This window comes from Watersipora subatra, chromosome 1 (genome assembly GCF_963576615.1).
Source record: "Watersipora subatra chromosome 1, tzWatSuba1.1, whole genome shotgun sequence".
Taxonomy (NCBI): Eukaryota; Metazoa; Bryozoa; class Gymnolaemata; order Cheilostomatida; family Watersiporidae; genus Watersipora; species Watersipora subatra.
Window position 1 is genome coordinate 17,334,581 of NC_088708.1, and position 24,073 is coordinate 17,358,653.

The 24,073-nt window shown below is 34.9% G+C and overlaps 2 protein-coding genes across 2 annotated transcripts; one reads left to right on the top strand and one right to left on the bottom strand.

The window, feature by feature from the left end:
* Positions 1-36: 36 nt before the first annotated feature.
* LOC137385866 (26S proteasome non-ATPase regulatory subunit 4-like) lies at positions 37-6,807 on the bottom strand. Its single transcript, XM_068072445.1, has 8 exons — positions 6,670-6,807; positions 3,856-3,996; positions 3,436-3,547; positions 1,659-1,814; positions 1,192-1,416; positions 756-858; positions 497-666; positions 37-331 (listed from the first exon to the last, which is right to left on the bottom strand). The coding sequence occupies exons 1-8, from the start codon at positions 6,693-6,695 to the stop codon at positions 152-154; spliced, it is 1,113 nt and encodes a 370-aa protein (XP_067928546.1). The 5' UTR covers positions 6,696-6,807; the 3' UTR covers positions 37-151.
* A 123-nt stretch (positions 6,808-6,930) lies between these two features.
* LOC137392338 (target of rapamycin complex subunit lst8-like) lies at positions 6,931-23,585 on the top strand. Its single transcript, XM_068079000.1, has 9 exons — positions 6,931-7,070; positions 10,918-10,969; positions 13,024-13,186; positions 13,846-13,921; positions 14,033-14,107; positions 15,168-15,245; positions 15,829-15,956; positions 16,048-16,199; positions 23,082-23,585. Exons 1-9 carry the CDS (start codon positions 6,963-6,965, stop codon positions 23,189-23,191), a joined length of 942 nt encoding a protein of 313 aa, XP_067935101.1. The 5' UTR covers positions 6,931-6,962; the 3' UTR covers positions 23,192-23,585.
* Positions 23,586-24,073: the final 488 nt, after the last annotated feature.

Consider the following 24,073-nt stretch of genomic DNA (forward strand, 5'->3'; position numbering starts at 1 on the left):
TCACCGAGATGTTTTCATCAATGAAAGATACGAGCAAGGGGAATTGATGCATACCAATTATATATTTTAACTAATGTTGTATTTGTTGTAAAAAGCATATATGCGTTATTGTGGCTCAGGTTGTCAGAGAAACCCTGCGGGTAAAAGCTGCTTATTTGCCCTCATTGTCTTTGCTATCATCCTTCGTGTCCTGCTTCTTGGTAAGCTGACTCATAGCTGACTGTATCTCTTGGCTGTTTGGATCCACACCAGGAAGATTAGCTAGTACTCCCTGGAGAAACTCAGGGTCATCCATTTCTTCAGTAAAGTCATCTGCTGCTGCAGAGGCGGTCTGAAAAATTAAAATAGAGTGTAGAGCGATATTTTAGTAGATATACTTGCATGCATTTAGTTGTGTGCTGTAGCAGCCAACTAGCAAAGTTATCCAAAGAAGCTCACTACAGAAAGAAGCATAAGGTTGCAATTAAGTTTACAAGCAAATACTACTGTTACATACAGCAACTACTGGATCAGCGGAGGCTGGCGTAGTAGCCGTCTCCATAGCTTCAGCATCATTCGCCAATGACATTTGTAATGCAAATGCTATTTGTTCATCTTCCGTCATAGCTTCGTAGTCCGGGGTAGATTCGGTGAGCGCTGACTTCAGCATTTCCTCTTCATTTGTTGCTAAAACGAGAGAATTAGTAGACTAATAATAAAAATTGTAAAATAATGGAATGGGTGTACGCTGAACTAGCGCTATAATATGCACGCACCCATCTGTGAAGCCGGGGCGTCAGCTCCAGGGGTCTCTGAAACTGCATTGCGTGCCTCTGCTTCTTGTCTGGCCCTTTGCTCCTCCATAGATACCCTCAGAGCCTGCAATGATAACAGTCTAGCCTTTATATCATGTAAAGCTACTAACATTACTGTATTACATATACAATATACTTGTAGAGCAGCTAAAACTGTCATGGGATTTTTAAACTGACCTACAAGTACCATAACAGTTGCCTCTTCCATATAATGTATGCAGTCCAGGTCTGGCCTTCTATAGTTAAACTATTTTGCACCAATAAGTACTACCCTGAACTGGTTGATAGACACTACTTGGAACAAGATAGGTTATCAAAGGACCATAGCTTTAGCCTTGCCATAACCTAAGAATTGCACACAAAGACAACTACGGGTGACACCTAGGAAGACACCTACCAACGCCAGCTCTGGGTCCTCATTAGGATCAAAGTCAAATCCAAAGCCACCAGTATTGCCCATGGCACTTGCAGCTGACTGTCCATCGCTGCCGGCCACGATTGGGGAGTGAACCAGGGCCTCAGAGAGCATTGGACCAGGAGGGACGCTGACAAGATGTGAAGTAGTACCCTCTTTTCCATTGATAGTGTCAATAAATTTAGTGAGCTTGGCATCATTGTCGCCCTATAAGATTGAATACTAGCTATGTTTTTACAGGTATCCGTCAAACAAGCAACTGCCCTAGTAACAATATAACAAATCAAAATAACTGTTAGACTAGTTAGATTTTTAGACTTGTTTTCAAAGTTTATTTCTCACATAACAATGAAAAACCAACTAGAAATGTCTGCATTCCGGGTCAATGAAGCTGAGCAGTTTTAGGTTGCAAACCAAAACTCTTCTACTAAGCAACAAGTAATACATACTTCCTCTCCAAAGTTCACCACATCTACGTTGACCTTTTCCTTTTTGAGACGTTTAGCCAATTTCACCATATCTGCTACCTCCGACTCGATTGGACTGCCAACAAAGGCAACTATTCGCTGAGCATGATTTTTGCCTTGTCGATGCTTCAATGCCAGCTGCAAGATAGATACTATCTATTCCTATTAGGCGTCACTTGGAAAACACTGTACATATTTCCAGCATCCAAAACTTGATCACGATGCAGTATCATGATAGGAAATGCATATATTGCACTAACAATCTAATTGATAAATATATTTTGCCACTGCACAAAACCTTTTCTTACATCTATATGCAATGAAGAAGTGCTTTTTGCCTGTAATAACAGCAATGAAACAATAAAAACACATACAATGTACATAACTTTAAAATTTTTCTAGAAACAACTGCATAATGTAATTATCAGAAGCGAAAATTTACCAAAGTTGTAGGTTAAAACCAGTTGATATGAAAATAATTCAATGCAAAACCATGCTATCAATTGTTATTAACTCGTTATAACTCTTCTGCATATTTTATTTTACTATTTCTCAACATCAAGAAACAGTAACCTTCCAATCCAAAACCAACATTTAATAGTGTGAAAGAACATTTGTAATGCGTTAAATCTGACTTACATGTACATAAATTGTATATAAATTCTTCTTGTATTTCAAATAGGAAATTGTTAATTCTCATGACAACCATATACATGTATGTCTAAACTACTATAAAAATACTGTTGGTATTTTAACTAGCAGCAAGTGCTGCAAAATAGCATTGATCTAATAACTAATTAATTTACAGTGCTGATAGATTTACTAAAAAAGATGTGATAGCAGTTAAGTCTACACATTTTTCAAAAACAGTTATTATAGAGCAGACAACCATGTTTTAATCAGGAGAGCATGGTCGTGTGCAAGCAATAACGCCGGTCAATTACTACCGTAGAATTTGGTTACGAAGCCGACTCTCTACTTGGTTAAATAAACAATTAGGCCTCCATGCAGCGCATTATTACTGTGTAGTTTTCAGTCGTACAAAGCTTTTGAAGAATTCTGTTCAAGATTGCTTAATTGCTCGTACTTGTCTCAATAACAAATCTACGAGTAATATAACTATGAGCTCTTGCCACTAATATAATTATATTAATTATTTTTCTTTGGAAATACATTGTTAATCAAGTTAAATATATTGCGACTTGCTGTCTATCAAAATTAGGAACACCATATAACTATTCCAACAGCTCGAAAGTCGGAAACATTTATGAGTTGATCTTGTGTTTGTTTTATTGCAAAAGACAGCGCACAGAAACTCCTTTAATTTTATCTGCACTGAAATTGTCAATATTCTCAACTTTTTAAAATGTGTACTCGTCAACATATTAACATTCCACCACATAAACGCTAGATGTGGAGAGGCAAGTCCACAACTGTTAATGGTAGAAATCCAAGTAGGGAGAAGCTATTACTGCATACCGTACAACTGTCAAAGTGCTTATGCTATGTCTTCCTTCAATTAGCTCTCCATAAATGAAAGCCCAAAAGTGTTATCCAATAAACGCATAAAGCCTAAAGAAAAGCAAAATTATTAGGTTTTTCTTGAACTAACCTGATCTAAATTAGCCTCAACACTTGAAGCACATTATAAAGAAACTCACCAAAAGCTAAGAGGCCACACATACCACTTGTGCATGCCAGACCTCCCTTCCCCGAATGAAAGATCACTAATTTGTAAGAAATAAACAAATAAACCTACCTGGGCTATTCTTACGGAACTAAGAAAGTTGATATTGCCTGAAGGCTGTACATCATGTAATTTGGAGAGCACACGGCCTACATCACCAGTTAGTGTCAGTAAAACTCTTCCCCTGAATGACGAAAGAGATATTTATAGACAAAAAAAAACAGTCACCAAATCACTCACTAGTATCTTTTCATATTTAAACAAGCTGTAACATTTCATAATATTTCTGAAAGAATAAGGTTATGCTAAAAAATAATTTATATACGATATTCAATACAATTTATATATTGAATTGTATACTACATACCATTTATACACAATATTCTACCATATACAATGTAATAAAACTTTAAAGGTAGCGTAAAAATCTTGTTATGTTTAAAAATGACAGATTGTCAAACAGTATACCACAAAAGAATATCAGCATCATACCCGCCCAACGTTACAAGGCCAATATTGTTTTCTGGATGCTGTCTGGTTTTCGCATGGCATACAAGGTTTACAGCATCTTGCTGGGCTTGCAATCTTGTAGGTAGATAATCTCCATTCCTCATATAGTCACTATTGTCCACGCTAAAAGATTTACAAGTTTACAATAACTATTTAAATCGAACACAATTTCTAAAATGTTTACTCATTCTTCATAGCTGCTGTCATAGACATTCTCTATTTTCTATAATTAAGCTATACATGTACTATGAAAAACATTAAACTCGCAACTAAACTAGCACAACCTTTCACTGCGCATTTTGGAAGAAATCTTATAAAATCTTTATATCAGAATCTATACATATCAGCATTTTGATATTATTAGAAGTCTGTGTTTTAATGGATTCTTTTATTACTGTAAGTTGATGCAAAACTGTTTTAAAACTATCATGGATAGATTACATAAAACTTTGTCTGAATCATTTGAGTTATATTAAAACAAAACGATTGTTAGCAAAATATATTTTGCGTAGAAAGAGTGTATTGCATGAAATTTTGCAGAGCCAGACAACTCCGCAATTATTGCCACAATAACTAGAAACAACCTAGCTAACCCTCTACAGAAAACGCCCCATAATGTAAACTTCCTTTTACATAAATTATAGGAAATGTAATGAATTCATGTAGGTTTTTGCAGCTTAGTATCTAAAAAATCCTATATAATATAAAGGGTCAAGGTGGAGCAAGTGCTCACATTCAATTCGAATAACAAGAGCCTCATAGTTAGCCTTAAAAGTATCGTTTTTAATCTTGCTGCACTTGTAAGAGGAAATAATGCATAGGGATGGGCATCTATTATGTATATTTTTTGCTTTACTTTGATTTAGACATATAAATTTGTTTTCCTTTTTTTCGTAGCAATAAACCTTGCTGTGGAGAAAAAAAGTGAAAAACATATTTAAATTGACATTGCATGTTCACACAAAACTACCGCAATTGTGTGCCCTGCATCGAGTGAAAGTTATAAGAAAAAAGGGGCAAAGTTGTTAGTACAAACCAATAATACTGCAGTTACTGTACAGTTATTAAATTAAGAAGTTTAGTTTTTTTATTTCGATAGGCCAGAGGGTTGGGTATAGAGAAATCTTGTAAAGGATTGGGCTATTCATACGTATTTGAATAAGCATACCATAAAATCCCTATGGGTCTGATGTAAACATTTTAGAATGAACTATTATGTTGTACAGGTGGGTGCCTACTGTACATGTAATAGAATTATCCTTTTTATTTTAAAACTAATTCTTCTAGTGCTGACTGTTATATACGCATGCCCCAAGTTGCGTTTTAAGAATTTGGGCTGCAAGTAACGGGTTAGGCTTGAAGAAGCCACGCCTTTATCAATGTAGACCTACAGGATGTAAGTTTTGGGTGTTGGATGCCCCGCGGTATATGTGGCAGCATACAGATGGAACTGCTAATCTGCTTAACTCACTGAAGATTAATCCAAAACTAACCGTCAAAAATGCACAAAACAGTTTGAACTACTGTGTGCTGTTTGACTATGAGTGAAACCTACTCAACCAGTAGCAATCCGTTTCTATTAACACTGTCTTTAATAATGAGAAGCAAACACCGAAATTCAAGCGTGAGATGCAGAATGAACAAGCAAAATACCTTGTAGAAACTGCTATGATTTCTAATTGCTATGATATTTAATCATTCGCAAGTTTTATCGCAAGACACACCATTACATTGTTCCTCACACAAAGGTACACATTCTACATATGAACTCTAGAACAATAATACTATCCACTTTATTCACAATGTAAAAGTATAACATACTCCAAACCTTTGCTGTGCCTTATGGTCCAGCTATTATACTGTCCTAGCTAAACAATCAAAAGTCGACACAAAATGTTAACAATCTACTTGGTTCTTCCCATTTTAATAACAGTACACAACAATAGAACCAACTCTTTGTTCAAACTCTGCCGCATGATACCTATGCAAGGCAATGTAGTTTAGACCAGTCAAGTCTACCCTTTGTTGAAAAATGTAATAAATCACACAACAAAGAACAACCTCGAAAGTTTGTTTATTAAAATGGAGGTTATGGGTACTGAGCACTTAAAATGTCTATTAAGAAAATGAAAAAAAAACATGGAAAATGTGACATTCTTGATCTTAGTCTCATCATCATCCATCCATCCTTCCCTGTAACTAACCATCATTACGTTTGCCATTTCATAGTTGTAATATCTCGTGTTTCTTGTTTATATTTAATTAGTTCTTGCTCACACCTTGTTTAGTGTGTTTTCTGTCTTTCTGTTATAGATAGCCTAAGTGACGGGCTTTTATATCACATGAATTTACTAGCTAATACAAACTGTTGTTCCCTCACTACAATATCGGCATTCTAACAATTGCCACTCCAATCATACAAGAAATATAACATTACAGAAAATTATTTACCTTAAATAAAAACATCCAATATGAGGCAATTGCTAACTATATTTGTAGGAAAGCTCTAACATTTCAAGTTGACCAAAATTGTTGTAAGATAAAACCGCCAGTCTCTGTTAAGCTTTTGGATGAGTTACTGAAAACTAAATCGACAATTCTACCTACGTACCAGAACATTAAACACTGAGTTTGCATTGGCGATTTTATATAAGTGGATCACTGATTATGTATTGCGTACTTGGTGTGAAGTTACAAAAGCCAACATAAATCCTAAATAACTACTTTACTTCTGTTACTTTTTGAAGTTGACTATGAACTATTTTTATTTCTATATTCACTACAATTATTTCTTACCACACAATAGTACTTTCCAAAACCATCGCGAGTTGTATGCTATCTTTTTGTTAATATGTATTTTAAAAACGATACGTTCTTTAAATGTAAGTTTTCTATAGCACTTAATCACAGATGCGTGAAAGCCACCAATCTATTGTACGATCTTTATTGGTCCAACCAATGAGAAAGAGGGATGCATAAGTTGATCTATGCAGCGATCCCAATTAAAACACAGAAAACTTTCCTCGCTTCAGAGCATTGGCTAGGTTTTAGATCATAGTGCAGTTCTAACGACGATTCTATATGTTACGATGACTAGCGACAATGTGATATTAGCAACTGGGGGATATGACCATTCAATCAGATTTTGGAAGCCCCATAGTGGTCTTTGCAAGAAGACGCTGCAACATCTTGACTCGGTAAACTTAGCTATGCAAAACATATGGCTTTGGTAAACTTGATAATATTTCTTTTAAAATGATGAGTAGAGATTGGGAAACCCTTGAACGCAGATGGGCACTGAAAGACCTGCTCACCTTGAGTTAAATCCAATCTCAAGATCTTAAAGTAGATATTCATCGGTTCATACAAACCAATTTTTAATATTTTGCTAGATGCAATAACTTGCTATAAAGCACAATATAAACACTAACGCAGTGAAAAATCCATTTTAATCGAGTTTTCAAGTTGTAGATCTAGTTTTTTTTCTCTTTTTTCCTCTATTGTACCCTAATTGAACCATTCATCTTTACAGGCTAATCCAGCTACAGGAGACACCCCGCAGAGATAGCTAGAAACCCGGCTATGCTTAAGTAGCATGCTTTTCTTTCAAATGTAGACACTTGCTTAATGCAAAACTGATTGGTTATTTTCGTTTTATTTACAATAGTGGGGAGTACTGGATCACCAAAGAGTTTGTGACTCTTTTGGATTATGTTTTGGGACAGTTGAACTTGATTATGAAAGTGATGATAAAATAATACCTCTCTCTCTCTCTCAGGTCTTAGTCGAAGCGTCTAAGACCGTACTATGGCTTTGTTTTGATTGTGGCTCTCCAGGACACAGTTGTCTGCTGTTGTTCACCAACATGTTGTCTATATGTTTACTCAAGACATATTCTGTTTTGCTGCATCCTTGAATTTTGGTCTAGGCCTTCCCTGATTTCTTCTTCCTTCACAGAGCCTTGAGTAGAGCATTTGTCTGGGAAGTCTGTCTCTTCCATCCTGTGTGAATGGCCAAGCCAATGAAGGTTCTTTTTAAAAAGGATGTCAGCCATTGTAAGCAGGCTAGCATGTCTAAGAACTTTTTCATTTGTAACTTTGTTGTACCACTTTATCCTCATAATGTCCCTCAGTTGTCTCTTCATGTACGTATGTAGTTTCTTTGCTCGAGTTCTGTATACTATTCAGCGTTCTGATCTGTAATCATTGCCATATTTCATAGAACTGCATTGCAAAAAAGCTAAGTGACCCTCTGCTTTCACCTTACCAAGGACACTCTCTCTCGGCTGTCCGGAAATGTTGTGCAACGGGCAAGAATAGGTCGAGACATGTTGTATTCCCATCTTGCTACAGTGGCTGGCCGGATGATAAGTCTGTCTATCATCGTCCTTGGGCAGTGCCACAGGGCACCAGCTGGAGTGATCACAGGCCTTTGGCAGATAGTGCGTTAAAATAATACCTAATTAGCTAGATATTGATATTCAAATAAAGAGGTCACAAATAACCTTTTAAATATGATGCCTAAGTGTAATCCTAATACAGTCAACGAAGTAGGCTGACTTTTTTTGGTCAGAATGATGGAACACATAACAATGCAGAAAAATATCATGAAGAATCACAATCTAACAAAAAATGCCAACTTGCCGCAACATCAAAATCGATGAAAGGTAAACAATTAAAAACTCAATCATCGAAGTCAGAACAGAAAAACAATAAGATTCATTATTTTAAAAATGTGCTAATAAAGAAAGAAAATTTACCTTTATGGAAGACAGCCAACGTCAAGCTTAAAGCAAAAAATATGCAATACATTAGATAAAAGCAAAGCAGGGCATGATTAGCAATAATTAATGCGACAAAACATCAGACAAATGAAAGAAAGTTATTTAACTCTTATTACTATTAAAATCAGAAACATGAGAGCCTAAAGTAAAGCATTAAAGCGAATTTGCTAGATTGCAAAAGCACATGACCAGCACAGCGCTGTCTAACTGAAAAAAGACTCGAGCTCCTACATATGAACACACAATCTCTTGAGGGTTGACTTGCAACAAAATTCACATTACAGTTATTTGGTATCAAAAGATTCACCATGGCTTACCCTGCTGCGTTGTAGGTCCAAAATATATGGAAATGTGATTACAATCTCTGAAAAAAGAACAGTTAATCGCAGCCATCACGAAAACGCCGTAGGTTGGAGTCCCTTTGTCTCGATGACATACTCAACTATTGTGGTTATTGTTTTGATACGTGATGTTATTACATGAATTGAAAGGTCAATAAAAGGCTCAATATAGAACGTCTTGTAGCACTAGTTTATGACAAACACTTCGGGTTCTACCGAAAATAGAATAAAAAATAATATATATTTGATATGGAAAATATGAATTTCCATATCAAACATAGATACCCACTAATTTACAGTTTCGTTTCAGTTCGGTCTAATCATCTAATCGTAATCTGACCATGTGACTCATACTTCCTGCCAAATGGCGTGAACAGTTTCTGCAGCATTTTTTGACTATCACATGTTTCCTACAGGCTCATCATGTTTATCAGAGGATGATATGCACTCCTTCGAGCTATGGTTAAAAAGTTAAACCAATTTTCACAGTAGGTTTTGAGATATCAATGCTCAAAGTGACAACATTACTATGATGATGAAATAGATGCATAAGGACAATAGATATGGTTTTATTGAATACTTGTATAGTAAGTATATTTGTGGAAATATTTCGACGAGTGAGGCTGCATGATGGCTTCTGTAAACAGAAGCCATCATGCAGCCAACTTTGGTACACGATGGCTTCTGTAAACAGAAGCCATCGTGTTCAACTATGTCCCAATTGCACAATTTCCCAATTTCCCATTTCCACATATTTTGCCCCTACAACACAGCAGAGTAAGACATGGTGAATCTTTTGATATCAAATAATTGTAATGTGAATTTTGTTGCAAGTCAACCTTTAAGAGAATAGCAGTAAATGCATCACAGAGACTTATTTGATAAAACCACGAAAATCTTCAGGTTTTCGGTTATAATTTTAAAGCAATATATTGAAAAGACAGAGATGTATTATAAGGAGGTGGTTTTTGGATAGCATTGGATGAATTAATTATAAGCGTAAATGTAGTTGTTAAAAACGTATGGCGGACACTTTTCTAGCTCACAAGATATTGTTCTAAGAACTTACAACTTGAGAATTTGCTTCATGGCTTGTCATCATACTGAAGGCAATTAACCTTGGACAGAGGTCACTAGAGATATTCAATCATCTGCAAAGTCTATAATTATGTAAATCAGTGTATTATATATCTATCATTATATAAATCGTCAGGTCTCTTCCCTTCAACCCTTCTTCCTTTCACTCCTGTGTTTTCTTTTATCTCATTTTACATTTTTCCCTTCCCTCCTTTGCTCCTTTTCTCTTCTTTGTAACATCCTCTACAACTCCACCTCTTTCCTCTCCGCATTCTTTCTCCCACTTTTCGACTTTTCCCTTTCATTCTGTCTTTTCTACTTTTTTTCCTCCACTCTTTGCTCCGCCTCCCTGTCACTCCATTCCACTTCTTCCTTCTTCTCTCTTCACTCCTACACTCTCCTCTAGTCCTTTGTTTCCCTCCACCCCTTTTTCGGCTTCCTCCGCTTTGCTGCCCTCCAAACTTTCCTTCCCTCTCACCACTTCCTGTTCCACTCTTTTTTCTTCCTCTCCTCCACTTTTTCCTTCTCGTCTATTAAACATCAACTGTAATACAGGTGTTGATAAAATAGTACTCATAAACCGATTACATTATTTGTTGTAAGGTTACTGTTGAGAAGCAGTTTTTTCAAGTGCATCATTAACATAGATAAAGTTAATAGTTTTTGACACCGTTAACATATCAAACAAAAATTTTGACATTTTCAGCAAGGCTTACCCAGAGTTTTTTTATCTTTGTTTTTGACTCTTTGTATACATCTGAGCAGGGTGGTCTTTAGGTGTGTGTGATAAAACATCTAGAAGTCGTCTAGGTTAGCTTCCATCAGCTTTTTTTGCTATTGCAGCCTGTAAATGACTTGGCCATCACTCCTGACAGACAATCTATCGCATCCGCAGGTAAATCCAATATGCTCATAGTTATGTAATTTATTTTTTGTGTGTTTATTGCTGGTGTAAGCCTTATTTCTATTCTAAATCTTTGTTTCTGTTTTGCTCATATGTTTTAATCTGTATACTTACTCCTCTTACTTCAAAGTATATGTATATGTTTGTCATAGCTACTAAAGAAAAAGTACGGCTTGTTCTGTTTATTTGGGATCCTCATCACTGGTAACTCAAATATGCAGCTCCCAATCCATTGGGAGCTGCATATTTGAGTTACCAGTGTTCGTGGTCTGGGAGGTCTAGATATCTTGACCTACAACCAACAGGTTTGGTTCAATTGCCGAAAAGGCCTTTGCCAGGAGGCAGGAAGGCATCTTATCTTGAATTGCTTTCGCATCCAGCCAATGAAGAGAATAACTTGGTCAGTGCAAGGACCAATAAAGTATGGTTTCACATTCTGCTAAAGTTCTAAATCTATCTTTTCAGAATAAACAGACAGGTGCTTGTTTAAACACAAACAAAATATTTTTCAGGTTGTTTATTTCATTAGTGCTTCACTGTAATCTTGTTGCCGAAATGAAACCAAGACAGCAAAAATCACCTGCTACCTTTTGCCATCTCTGTGATACCTGTTGATGATATAATCATCACAAATATTAAAGGTTAAATTAAAAATAGGACTGGACCACAGTAGCGGAGTTGGTGGAGGGGGAGCACAGGAGCTGTTTGATAGTACCATTAAAAATACTAGAGCCTAGGTGTAACTTATAAAATTAGTATTCAAAATTTAATTTCTTAGGACACCTTGTAGCCACCTTTGAAAAAATTACTTTAATATTTGTAACAGAACATCTTTGTAAGCCACCCATGGAGCTGAATAGTATCACAATAAACTAGACATTGATAAGAATAGCCTAATTTCTCTATAGAAGTGTGGCTGGCCTGTGGTACAATCATATCGCTCTATTAATTCATATATATCTATATATGAATTAATATATTATTCTATATCAATTAACATATCCTTCTATATCATTCATACAGCAATGTCTATAAAGTTGTACTGTACTTTGATGATTAATCTGTTCAGTTAGTATTTCAGGTAATGTTTTTCTTTTGATGGACTTCAGAAAAAAACTTACATTTTACAGCTATTTTCCAAAATCTGCTGTCTTTATTTGCATCTAGGACGCTTGGGTGTTGTTCAAGCTTTCTAACGCATGTATGCACATAACTTTTTATCATCATTAGCAGTCATCAACCAAATGATATATTTTGTCACATGGCCATCTCATCAGGTGATAACTTCAGAAAGCTTTTCTAAAACTTTCTGAAAGCCTTTAAAAAAGAACTTTTTGAAGTTATCACCTGATGATAGCAGACCCGTATGTTTGAAACGTATCTGTAGTGGTTAACTAACAACTAAGCACTCTTTATATTGTATACTAGCTGTGCTACCCGGCGTTGCCTGGGTATTAAAAATCAGCTAATAAACAATGAGAGGTAATGAGAGGTGTCTGCTACTTGCTATTAGCCTGGCACATTGCCAATGGATATTTTGAGTAAGCTTACTATTAAGAGCTACACTTCTCATGATGTAACACCATCTGCTCTTATTTGCTCCCATATAACGACATATATCGCCTAATGAATACATCAAGTTGTGTGGCTGAATTGGTAAGGTGTTGTATTGGTGAACCGGAGGGTTCGAGATCAGATCTTCTGAGATATGGTTTCTTTATTCCAAGATTTTAATAGCTATAGCTGAAACTACACACATACACACACAAACTTGGAGAAATCTATATGTAGATTATACTAAAAAATATATATATACGGTATATAAAATGACATCGACATGCTAGCGCACTTAGGCTTACAAATGACTGATACTGAAACAAGAATATCTATTACACTTAGGGTTTTAACATTCAGCCTATTCATTCTATAGCAACTTGAAGACTGCAAGGTTTTTGGATTGATCCTGTGCGAGAAACTGGCTTTGTTACCTATCTGCAAGTTACATATTGTTCTTATATATGATCTGCTGACACGTTGCATTTTAGGCTACCAACAAATAAGAGTTTTTGATATAAACTCTAGCAACCCAAACCCCGTGACAAAATATGAAGATATTTCTAAGAACATAACGGCTATTGGATTCAATGAAGAAGGATCATGGATGTACTCCTCAGGAGAAGATCATGCCGCTAGAATATGGGACCGTCGGTAAGTTTTTATTTGTTAAACTTGATCTAGTGTCTTCATTTGCTTATTTGTTTAGTTGTTTGAGTGTCGTTTCTTGCAGTTTAAACCAAATATGGTTGCGTTATCATTGAGCTATTGCAGTGCTAGTTGTTACGCTGTTTAGATAAGACAACTCCATAATGTATGAACCAGTGCATGTTTTAAAAAAGAACTTACACAAAAGTTTTGTAGGTTTTATTAGAAAATATTGGTATTTTTTCTATCATTTGTGATTGTTTTTTTTTATGTTTGAGGTGATCTGATTGTCAGGATGTGTTAAGATTAAAATTGATATAACTTGATTACGATTAAAACGGTCAAAATAAAAATATGTGTGAAATGATGTTAATAGTTGTGATAGATGATATTGGCTAGTGTCTTCAAGTTGAAACATTACGTTATGTGTTACGCGTCTATATTCTGTTGGTCTCTTTGCAACTATATACATCATAATTGCTCTTTCCCTTGATCTGAGTGTTTTAATTTGTGATCAAGTTTTATCGATTTTAAACTTGAAACATTCTGGAAATCAGATTACCTCAAACATCGAAAACAATCACAAATGATAGAAAAATACTGCTACATTCTGATGTAAGTTACGAAAGATTTTGTGGCTGTTCATGATAGTGTTGTAATTACAGGGCAAGAGGAAATGCCTGCCAAAGAACCCTTCAGACAAAGGCTGCTATCAACTGTGCTTGTTTGCATCCAAATCAGGTTTGTTTAGCAGCTTTGTTTAGTGCATTCGCCGCTAATCCTCCAAGTATCATATTAACAGTTCTTAAGTAGTAATGCTTTTATGTTTGAAATAATTGTTTCTTTACACAGGCAGAGTTGTTTGTTGGGGATCAGAGTGGAGCAATTCACATCTGGGACCTCAAATCAGAACGAACAGAGCAATATGTAAGTAGTATTAGCTACATGATCACTGTATGTTAATAATCACTATTTTTCCATTGATGCAGATTTGGAATTGTGTGCACTTTGAGTTACCATGCGATAAGCGTTTCAATTGACACATGCATGATGCGGATTAATGCGAACGCTTTGTTGTCAAAGATGAGAATTTGTCCACCAGAGGTCATAGCGGTGCTTTCAGAACTGCTGAAATCGAAATAGCAGCGACCGAAGTGTGGAAAATGTTTAAAGTGGAATAGCTTGCGTGACATTTTTTGCGCATCATTCGCAAGTGCCATTTCCATCATTCCCAAGCATGAAACATTTGTTGAAAATTTGCTAGTAATAAAACTCACTTGACTTGCGGATTCTTGTTATTTCCATCTGGCGGATACAAACTTGTAAATTAACGCATCATGGAAACAGTAAATTTGTCAACATCTGTGGCTATTATATAATAATACATCTAAACAGTTACACAGCTGTGGCTGTTATATAATAATACCTCCAAACAGTTACACATCTGTGGCTGTTATATAATAATACCTCCAAACAGTTACACAGCTATGGCTGTTATATAATAATACCTCCAAACAGTTACACAGCTGTGGCTGTTATATAATAATACCTCCAAACAGTTACACATCTGTGGCTGTTATATAATAATACCTCCAAACAGTTACACAGCTGTGGCTGTTATATAATAATACCTCCAAACAGTTACACAGTTGTGGCTGTTATATAATAATACCTCCAAACAGTTACACATCTGTGGCTGTTATATAATAATACCTCCAAACAGTTACACAGCTGTGGCTGTTATATAATAATACCTCCGAACAGTTACACAGCCGTGGCTGTTATATAATAATACCTCCAAACAGTTACACAGCTGTGGCTGTTATATAATAATACCTCCAAACAGTTACACAGCTGTGGCTGTTATATAATAATACCTCCAAATATTTACACAGCTTTGGCTGTTATATAATAATACCTCCAAACAGTTACGCATTAAATAATATGCCATGGCAATTACCTGCGCAAAGCTAAATATACTTTTTAGGTGCCAGATGCCTCTTCAGGTATCCAATCTATATCAGTTGATGCTGAAGGAACTCACATGGCTGCTGTCACTGATAAGGTTGGTACTCAGTCGATACACGGTGCTCTAGCAGACATTCACTCTCTGTAGTTATAAGTACTTGAGCACCTTCACGTCATGTCATATAATGTAGCTACTTGAACATCTTCGTGTCATTTCATATAATGTAACTACGTGAACACCTTCACGTCATGTCATATAATGTAACTACGTGAACACCTTCACGTCATGTCATATTTTAATACGATCTTAGTGTTGCAACAAATTAGGTTTTAGCGTTCTTATCAATCATTTTATCTCAAATTTTATGTTCATATAATGCCCTCGGGCGTATTGGACAGATTCGAATATATATATATATATATATATAATGTAACTACTTGAGCACCTTCATGTCATATAATGTAACTACTTGAGCACCTTCATGTAATATTATATAACTCCTTGAATACTGTCATGTCATAAAACTTCTTGAGCACTTTCATGTCACATAACTATTTGAGCACCTTCATGTCATGTAACTACTTGATCACCTTTACGTCATGTCGTATAACTACTTGAGCACCTTCACTTCATGCCTGAATTTGAGATTGGTTCTCCTGTTACCTGTTTTTCTTTGCAGGGAGTGTGTTTCATCTGGCATCTGACACAGGGTAGAGGCTCAGGAGAACTCACACAGCCTCACCCTAAGGAGAAGCTCACTGCACACAGAAAATATGCTCTGAAATGTCTCTTCAGTCCAGATTCCACGTGAGTTTAGTTTATAAATTTAACTTTTAGTTAAAAAAAAGTTTTTGTATTTTTAGTGAATCTTATGAGAATTGGTTTTTTTGTATGTTAGTTTGCTGGCTACAACGTCAGCTGATGGCACGATCAGAATATGGAAGACAATAGACTTCAGCAAGGTGGCTGAACTTAGCCTTGGTGCTGAGAACAGTAAGTTGTGGGTCTGGGACTGCGCCTTCAGTGATGACTCTACATATATCATCTCAGGTACTAAATTTCTCATTCAACAGCTGAGTTGTGGCCAAATTATTTGTTTGCCTTCAAATCGTTCACTCATTTACAAATACTAATTGGAGTGAAATCAAATCTCTTGTGCTTGTCATATACTTGTCATATTACTTGAATGATGTGCACAATTCAAATAGTAAATCACTAAACAATGATTTGGAAATGTTTGTTGAATCAATCAGTACAAAAGCTAAGCGTGTGTTTAACAAGATAGGATAACTCATCAGTTTTTTTCATCAATTGATTTAATTGAACAATGTTGTCATAACGATTCATTGGTCATTACATTACATGATGAGTTATTATATTACATGATGAGTTATTATATTACATGATGAGTTATTATACTACATGATGAGTGTATATATTACATGATGAGTTATTATATTACATGATGAGTTATTATATTACATGATGAGTTATTATATTACATGATGAGTTATTATATTACATGATGAGTGTATATATTACATGATGAGTTATTATATTACATGATGAGTTATTATATTACATGATGAGTTATTATACTACATGATGAGTGTATATATTACATGATGAGTTACTATACTACATGATGAGTTATTATATTACATGATGAGTTATTATATTACATGATGAGTTATTATACTACATGATGAGTGTATATATTACATGATGAGTTACTATACTACATGATGAGTTATTATATTACATGATGAGTTATTATATTACATGATGAGTTATTGTACTACATGATGAGTTATTATATTACATGATGAGTTATTATACTACATGATGAGTTACTATACTACATGATGAGTTATTATATTACATGATGAGTTATTATACTACATGATAAGTGTATATATTACATGATGAGTTACTATACTACATGATGAGTTATTATATTACATGATGAGTTATTATATTACATGATGAGTTATTATACTACATGATGAGTTATTATATTACATGATGAGTTACTATACTACATGATGAGTTATTATATTACATGATGAGTTATTATACTACATGATGAGTTATTATACTACATGATGAGTTATTATATTACATGATGAGTTATTATATTACATGATGAGTTATTATATTACATGATGAGTTATTATATTACATGATGAGTTATTATATTTCATGATGAGTTATTATATTACATGATGAGTTATTATATTACATGATGAGTTATTATATTACATGATGAGTGTATAAATTATATTCCAAGACCATCTTTATTATCAGAATTGCTTTTTGTAGCTACAAATTAAAATATTATAATCAGTCAAATGTAAGAACAGCAAATTGTTGCGTACAAAGACTTGATTGATTCACTGCTGTTACTGTCTTTCATATTTATTGGATTGCCTCAGCTTGATGTCAACTGCCTCGAGATATCATTAACATCGTATGATATTGATCATTACTGTGGGCTTTATCATGTTCTAGCTAGCATACCAACAGATCTACCTTCAAGATAATTTCACCTTAATAGGAACGTATTAATAATTTAATAATTTTCACTATAAAAGTGAAAGTTAGTCCAGCTATGCTGCTGGACTAACTTTCACTTCCATTATTCAGCCTATAAACAGTTCACTAGCACTGCTACATAGGAGCCTGCTCTTTGATTATTTAATTTGTTTGTTAAGTCCAAATCGTGAATCATTTTATTTGCTCTTTAAGTTTCATTGTAAATCAGTTTTGTATTTATTCACATCTAATCAAGGGAATCAGTAGTCACTTGAATTACCACAAGAGCTAGTTTTTTCAAATAATTGAGTATTTAAATTATCGCCGATTTGGATATAGCCCTGATCAATAGCTCTGATCAATAGCTCTGATCAATAACTCTGATCAATAGCCCTGATCAATAGCTTTGATCAATAGCTCTGATCAATAGTTTGTAGTTGTATAGTTAAGTAAAGTGTGTGATTCGCGTCAACTAAAATGCTAGCTACATGGAGTATATGTAACCTTATATATACGCTATGATACATCCAACCGGACATACTCAACAGTGGATGTATACAACTGAATATACACAACAGTAGGTACATACAACAGGATGTATATATCAAGATATAAACAACAGTAGAGATATACAACAAAATATATCCAACATGGTATATACAACATGATGTATAATAAAGTAAATAAGCAACAATAGGTATACAGCAGGATATATACAACAGGATATATATACTAAAGGATATATACAACAGGATATATATACTAAAGGATATATACAACAGGATCTATTTGCAGCAGTGGACATCATTAACTTCATTAGTTTTTTCCTTATTCTTATACTAGTTTAATGCCCGGCATTGCATGGGTAATAAAAAAGGTTTTACACAGAAAATTTTCCTTTAATCAACATACCGAAAAATCTTTAATTGATCCCCACGTTTGTTTGAATGCCACCTCCATTTGACTGCTACTTTGACATTCTTTGATCTTTATGAACTAATAATAGCACTTGATCAGTAAAAAAGTGTCCGCAAAATTATGCTAATACTGCCTAGGTTCATCAATAACAATTAATTCTTTCGTTGTTTCTGTTTGTATCGAAGTCCGTTTTCCAGCTTCAAAGCTTTTCGGTAATTTCGTTAAACCGTTGAAAGCAACAAGTCAACAACATAGCAATAATTAAGAACTGTATTGGCTAATAGTAGTTTCTTGTTTAATGCATTCGTAATACTTTGACGTATGTGAAAAATGGTTGACGATTACGATGGTTTATGAATGGCTAGTTTTCGGCTAAAAGTTGTGCTTAACCATGTGGCTAAAGGTTTCTTGTTACTTATCTGCTCTGCGAAAGAATTGTTTGGACGCTAATATCGACTAGTTTAGCAGTATAGAAGAAGGAAGAGTTGAAGTCAGATCGAGCAAACGATGCAAATATTTTTGGTTCAAAAATGTTAATTTTGGTTTCTGCATGTAATATAAGTATGATTTGTTTATGTCACTTGTTCTTGAATATATATTTGTAGCATTTGATAGATTACTATATAACTTATAAATTTGCAGACATAGCGTATTATTTGATAGCTTCCTTTTGATTATCTTAGCTCGGCTTACAATAGATCGTCGCCCTTAACTCCTCTTCTATTGCACATAAAAAGCCTGTCTTGGCTGCAAACTGTAGCGAACATATCAATGAGTGCAATGAGCTTTTATGTAACATTGTTAAATATAATTATAAAATAAAATTATGCCTTCAAATTTAGAATGAAATAGAAAATTGAAATTTCCAACAAATTGCACAACAGAGCACAGGCTATAATATCATCGCAGGTTAATTGCAAGCAATAGATATCAACTGGTGTGTTGAATGAAGGTGTTTGTTTATTTCTTTGTACTGTGTTTATTTCTGTGTACTGTGTTTATTTCTGTCTACTGTGTTTATTTCTGTCTACTGTGTTTATTTCTGTCTACTGTGTTTATTTCTGTCTACTGTGTTTATTTCTGTGTACTGTGTTTATTTCTGTGTACTGTGTTATTTCTGTCTACTGTGTTTATTTCTGTGTACTGTGTTTATTACTGTGTACTGTGTTTATTTATGTGTACTGTGTTCATTTCTGTGTACTGTGTTTATTATTGTGTACTGTGTTATTTCTGTGTACTGTGTTTATTACTGTGTACTGTGTTTATTTATGTGTACTGTGTTTATTTCTGTGTACTGTGTTTATTTCTGTGTACTGTGTTATTTCTGTGTACTGTGTTTATTACTGTGTACTGTGTTTATTTATGTGTACTGTGTTTATTTATGTGTACTGTGTTTATTACTGTGTACTGTGTTTATTTCTGTGTACTGTGTTATTTCTGTGTACTGTGTTTATTACTGTGTACTGTGTTTATTTATGTGTACTGTGTTTATTTATGTGTACTGTGTCTATTTCTGTGTACTGTGTCTATTTCTGTGTACAGTGTTTATTTCTGTGTACTGTGTTTATTTCTGTGTACTGTGTTTATTTCTGTGTACTGTGTTTATTTCTGTGTACTGTGTTTATTACTGTGTACTGTGTTTATTTATGTGTACTGTGTTCATTTCTGTGTACTGTGTTTATTTCGGTGTACTGTGTTTATTTCTGTGTACTGTGTTATTTCTGTGTACTGTGTTTATTTATGTGTACTGTGTTATTTCTGTGTACTGTGTTTATTTCTGTCTACTGTGTTTATTTATGTGTACTGTGTTTATTTCTGTGTAATTCATGCTGTACCAGCTGCAGTGCCTACTACAAATCTATACTGATTGCAATAGTCTTGCTGCCCATGTGAGTTTAAGCATTTGTCTTTTGGCCAGCAATTCTAGCATAATACTTGCTGAAATGTTTAGCGTGAAATCATGAAAGGTTGGCATGTGTAATGAGTACGTGCACAATTTATTCCACAGTACAGCCAGTTTGACAGTCCAGTGTATTGGATAAATGCCTGTCTGCAGAACTGGAGGTTTTGAGTCCAAATCCAGTGCACAGTGAATTTTCATTTTCAAAACTTTGTTACTATAACTGGATAAACAAACAAACATTGAAAGTTACATGTATACACACTTTATATATACAGTTACTTACATATATATATATATAATTTGCCTAGCTTCTCTATATAGATAGAAGATAGGTAAGATACCGTAAAACTTCTAATTGAGCGCCGTGGCGCTTTATTTTTCAACCCTTTTTCTATTATAGTGGCAGTCAATTGGAGGCGGCGTTACAATAGAGGCTGGCGGTCTATTTTTCAAATGGCTGTCAAAATTTTCGGAAGATAAATCTAGCCTTTTTACGGGCAAAGCGAATGTCGCCTATATTTTGCTCTTTTTTTCGGTGGAGCGATATTAAACTTTTTGGATGCAATAAATGTGCTAACTTACATTTGTACCACTAACTTGTCAAAGATCTCTTAATAAACGTGGATTGAGAAACTGAGAAATATCTCTACCAGTTGATATCTATTGTTTGCAATTGACCTGCACTGATATTATAGCCTGTGTCCTTTTTTGCAATTTGCAGGCATTTTCAATTTTTATTTCGTTCTAAATTTCAAAACATATTTTTATTTTATATCTATATTTAACATTGTTGCATAAAAGCTCACTGGTATGTTTGCTACAGTTTGCAGCCAAAACTAGCTTTTATGTGCGATAGAAGTAGAGTTATGAGCAATGATCCATTGTAAGCCGTGTTAAGATAGCCGCAAGGATGTTATTAAATAACATGCTATAAATCCGCATATTTATAAATTATACAATAATAATCTATCCAATGATACAAATATATATATATTTACTAGCTGTGCTACCCGGCGTTGCCCGAGTATTAAAAATCAACTTATAAACAATGAGAAGTAATGAGAGTTGCCTGCCACTTGCTATTAGCCTGGCAGATTGCCAATGAAAACTTTTAGTAAGCTAACTAATGACAATCACTTTCTTACGCAATCACCTTGCGTGGTATGCAAAGCCGTTGGGTATGTGCTTTCATATAGTGACTTATATCGAAAAGCTATCAACTCATTCGCTGTGGCCCATTGGGTAGGGAGTCGAACTGGTGAACGGTAGGGTCTGAGATTAAATCTTCTTCAGTACGGATTCTTTATTCCAAGACTTTAATAGCTATAGCCGAAATGCATACACACGGATATACTTTGAGAAATATAAATATAGACCAGCTGTGCCTCCCGGTGTTGCCCGGGTATTAAAAATTAGCTTATAAACAATGAGAAGTGATGAGAGTAGCCTACCATTTGCTATTAGCCTGGCACATTGTCAGTGGTATTAAAAATCAACTTATAAACAGTGAGACGTAATGAGAGTTGCTTGCCACTTGCTATTAGCCTGGCACACTGCCCATGGAAAATTCCAGTAAGCTTGCTAATAAGCACTGCGTTTTTAATGACGGTACGCCATGACGTTGCATCAACATTATCCAGCTACAGCTATTCTAATAATAGCTATAGCTGGACATACCAAAGGACAGACGTACTTTGAGAAATATAAATTGATGAACAAGTGACATAAACGAATCATACTTACATTACATGCAGAAACAAAAATTAACGTCTTTAAAACAAAAATATTTCTATCGTTTGCTCGGATAGCTGCGTTCTGATTGTTGCTTTCGATGCTTCACGAGCTTGTTGTGGTTGTCCAATACCTTCCACAATGTCTTCTGACCTCGACATTTTCTCTGCACTGCTAAACTAGTCAATATTAACATCCAAACAATTTTTAGCAGAGCAAAACTTTCACGTGCTGCATTTAGCGCTAATGCAACGCATAAAAGTTTGCTTAGGATTCGTAACCTTTGGTTCAAAACTTGCGAATCAGTTTTTATACACATGTCCTTCGAAGTAATAGGACCACGTTAATCAAGTGTCTACTATTAGCCTGAGACAGTAATAATTTCTATAGCATTGCTTTAAGCATTGTAGGCTATTTCAAAGTAGAAAGACCGCGTTAAACAGATAACTTCTACTAGCCTGAGACCGTTATTGATTATTGCTATGTTGTTGCTTTCAAAGCTTTAACGAAAAAAAAGCTTAGGACAACGAGATTTGGGAAATTTAGAAAATTGGACAACGAGAGAATTAATTGTTATTGATATAAATGATTCATTATTAATACGATTGTGTGGACACTTTTCTACTGATCAGTTGATATTATGGGCTCGTAAAGATCAAGTAATGTCAAAGTGGTGGTCAAATGGAGAGCGGCAGTCTATTTTTCAACCCTTCTCTCGGAGTGGTGATCAATTGGAGGTGGCGTTCAATTAGATGTTTTACGGTAGTTGTCTTTCGCAGCCTGTCCCCAATGTGTATATATATTAGTTGCATTCAGATCTTGTGTAGTTTCTATGTTTCACACAGGTTCTTCAGATAACTTCGCAAGGCTGTGGTGCATAGACACAGGTAAAGTTGAGAAAGAGTTTGCTGGCCACACTAAGGCTATCACAAGTCTTGCCTTCAAGGAGTCCTGACCTCACCACTCTACTATTATATTAATTGTTAGAAGCCAAGGCTGATTGTGCCAGGTCATTTTGTTTTCTGAAGCAGTTTATTACTGATGTTAGTATTGTAACTTTTACATGTATTTTACTATTAAATTATCAAATCCTTACTGGTGCTGATGTGTATGCCCGTTCACTACCATCATTACATGGTGTATGTTAGCATCTTATGAGACTCTTCACTAAGAAGTTGCTTTCTCACGAAGTCTGCGCAATTCATGCTAATTAAATCGATGCTTTTCAAGTATAGCAGAGATATCATATCCATGCAATTCATAATGCAAGGTTCTGATATGTGGTGCACTGGCACATTTGTACTGTTTATTGTTATGTACCAACAAATAAATATGCAGCTTACAACAGAGCGGTGAAAAGCTTCAGAATACGTACTTATCAACTGTGATTATTGTTGCAAGTCCTGGAGTAGTTAATCTGTTACTATTACTTGCACATTTGAGTTCTCTTCACTTGAAGATATTGTAGCACATAAATAGGGAAATAGCTCTCTCTTATGAAACGTTCAGTTTCAAGTACTTGATAGAATGCATAAACATGAATTGGCTCATTCAAGAATATAGAATTACCCAGAAAATACAACTGATAGTTTTTGAACAAAAACTTTCCAATGGAGTTATTTTCTATTGATACCTATAAACTTGCAACTTATTTTGATCAACATAGTACACAAACCTGTCATGTATTGGCAAAGCACGATACAACAATGTCAATATACATGTAGGTGACATGTATACGACTAATAGTGATTAGTTGAAGGTAATTGGTAATGTTTAACACATATCTACTATATAAACGGCAATCGTCTGTCTGCGTGCGTTTGTGATTGATTGCAAA

Excerpts from the sequence above, each read along its gene's own strand:
- LOC137385866 (XM_068072445.1), bottom strand. The coding sequence starts at position 6,695 with ATGGTTTTGGAAAGTACTATTGTGTG. Across the intron at positions 859-1,191 it reads AGGACCCAGAGCTGGCGTTG|GCTCTGAGGGTATCTATGGA; the intron begins GTAGGTGTCTTC and ends TTATCATTGCAG. Across the intron at positions 667-755 it reads CGCCCCGGCTTCACAGATGG|CAACAAATGAAGAGGAAATG; the intron begins GTGCGTGCATAT and ends CTCTCGTTTTAG.
- LOC137392338 (XM_068079000.1), top strand. The coding sequence starts at position 6,963 with ATGACTAGCGACAATGTGATATTAGCAACTGGGGGATATGACCATTCA. Across the intron at positions 10,970-13,023 it reads ACAATCTATCGCATCCGCAG|GCTACCAACAAATAAGAGTT; the intron begins GTAAATCCAATA and ends GTTGCATTTTAG. Across the intron at positions 15,957-16,047 it reads CTCTTCAGTCCAGATTCCAC|TTTGCTGGCTACAACGTCAG; the intron begins GTGAGTTTAGTT and ends TTTGTATGTTAG.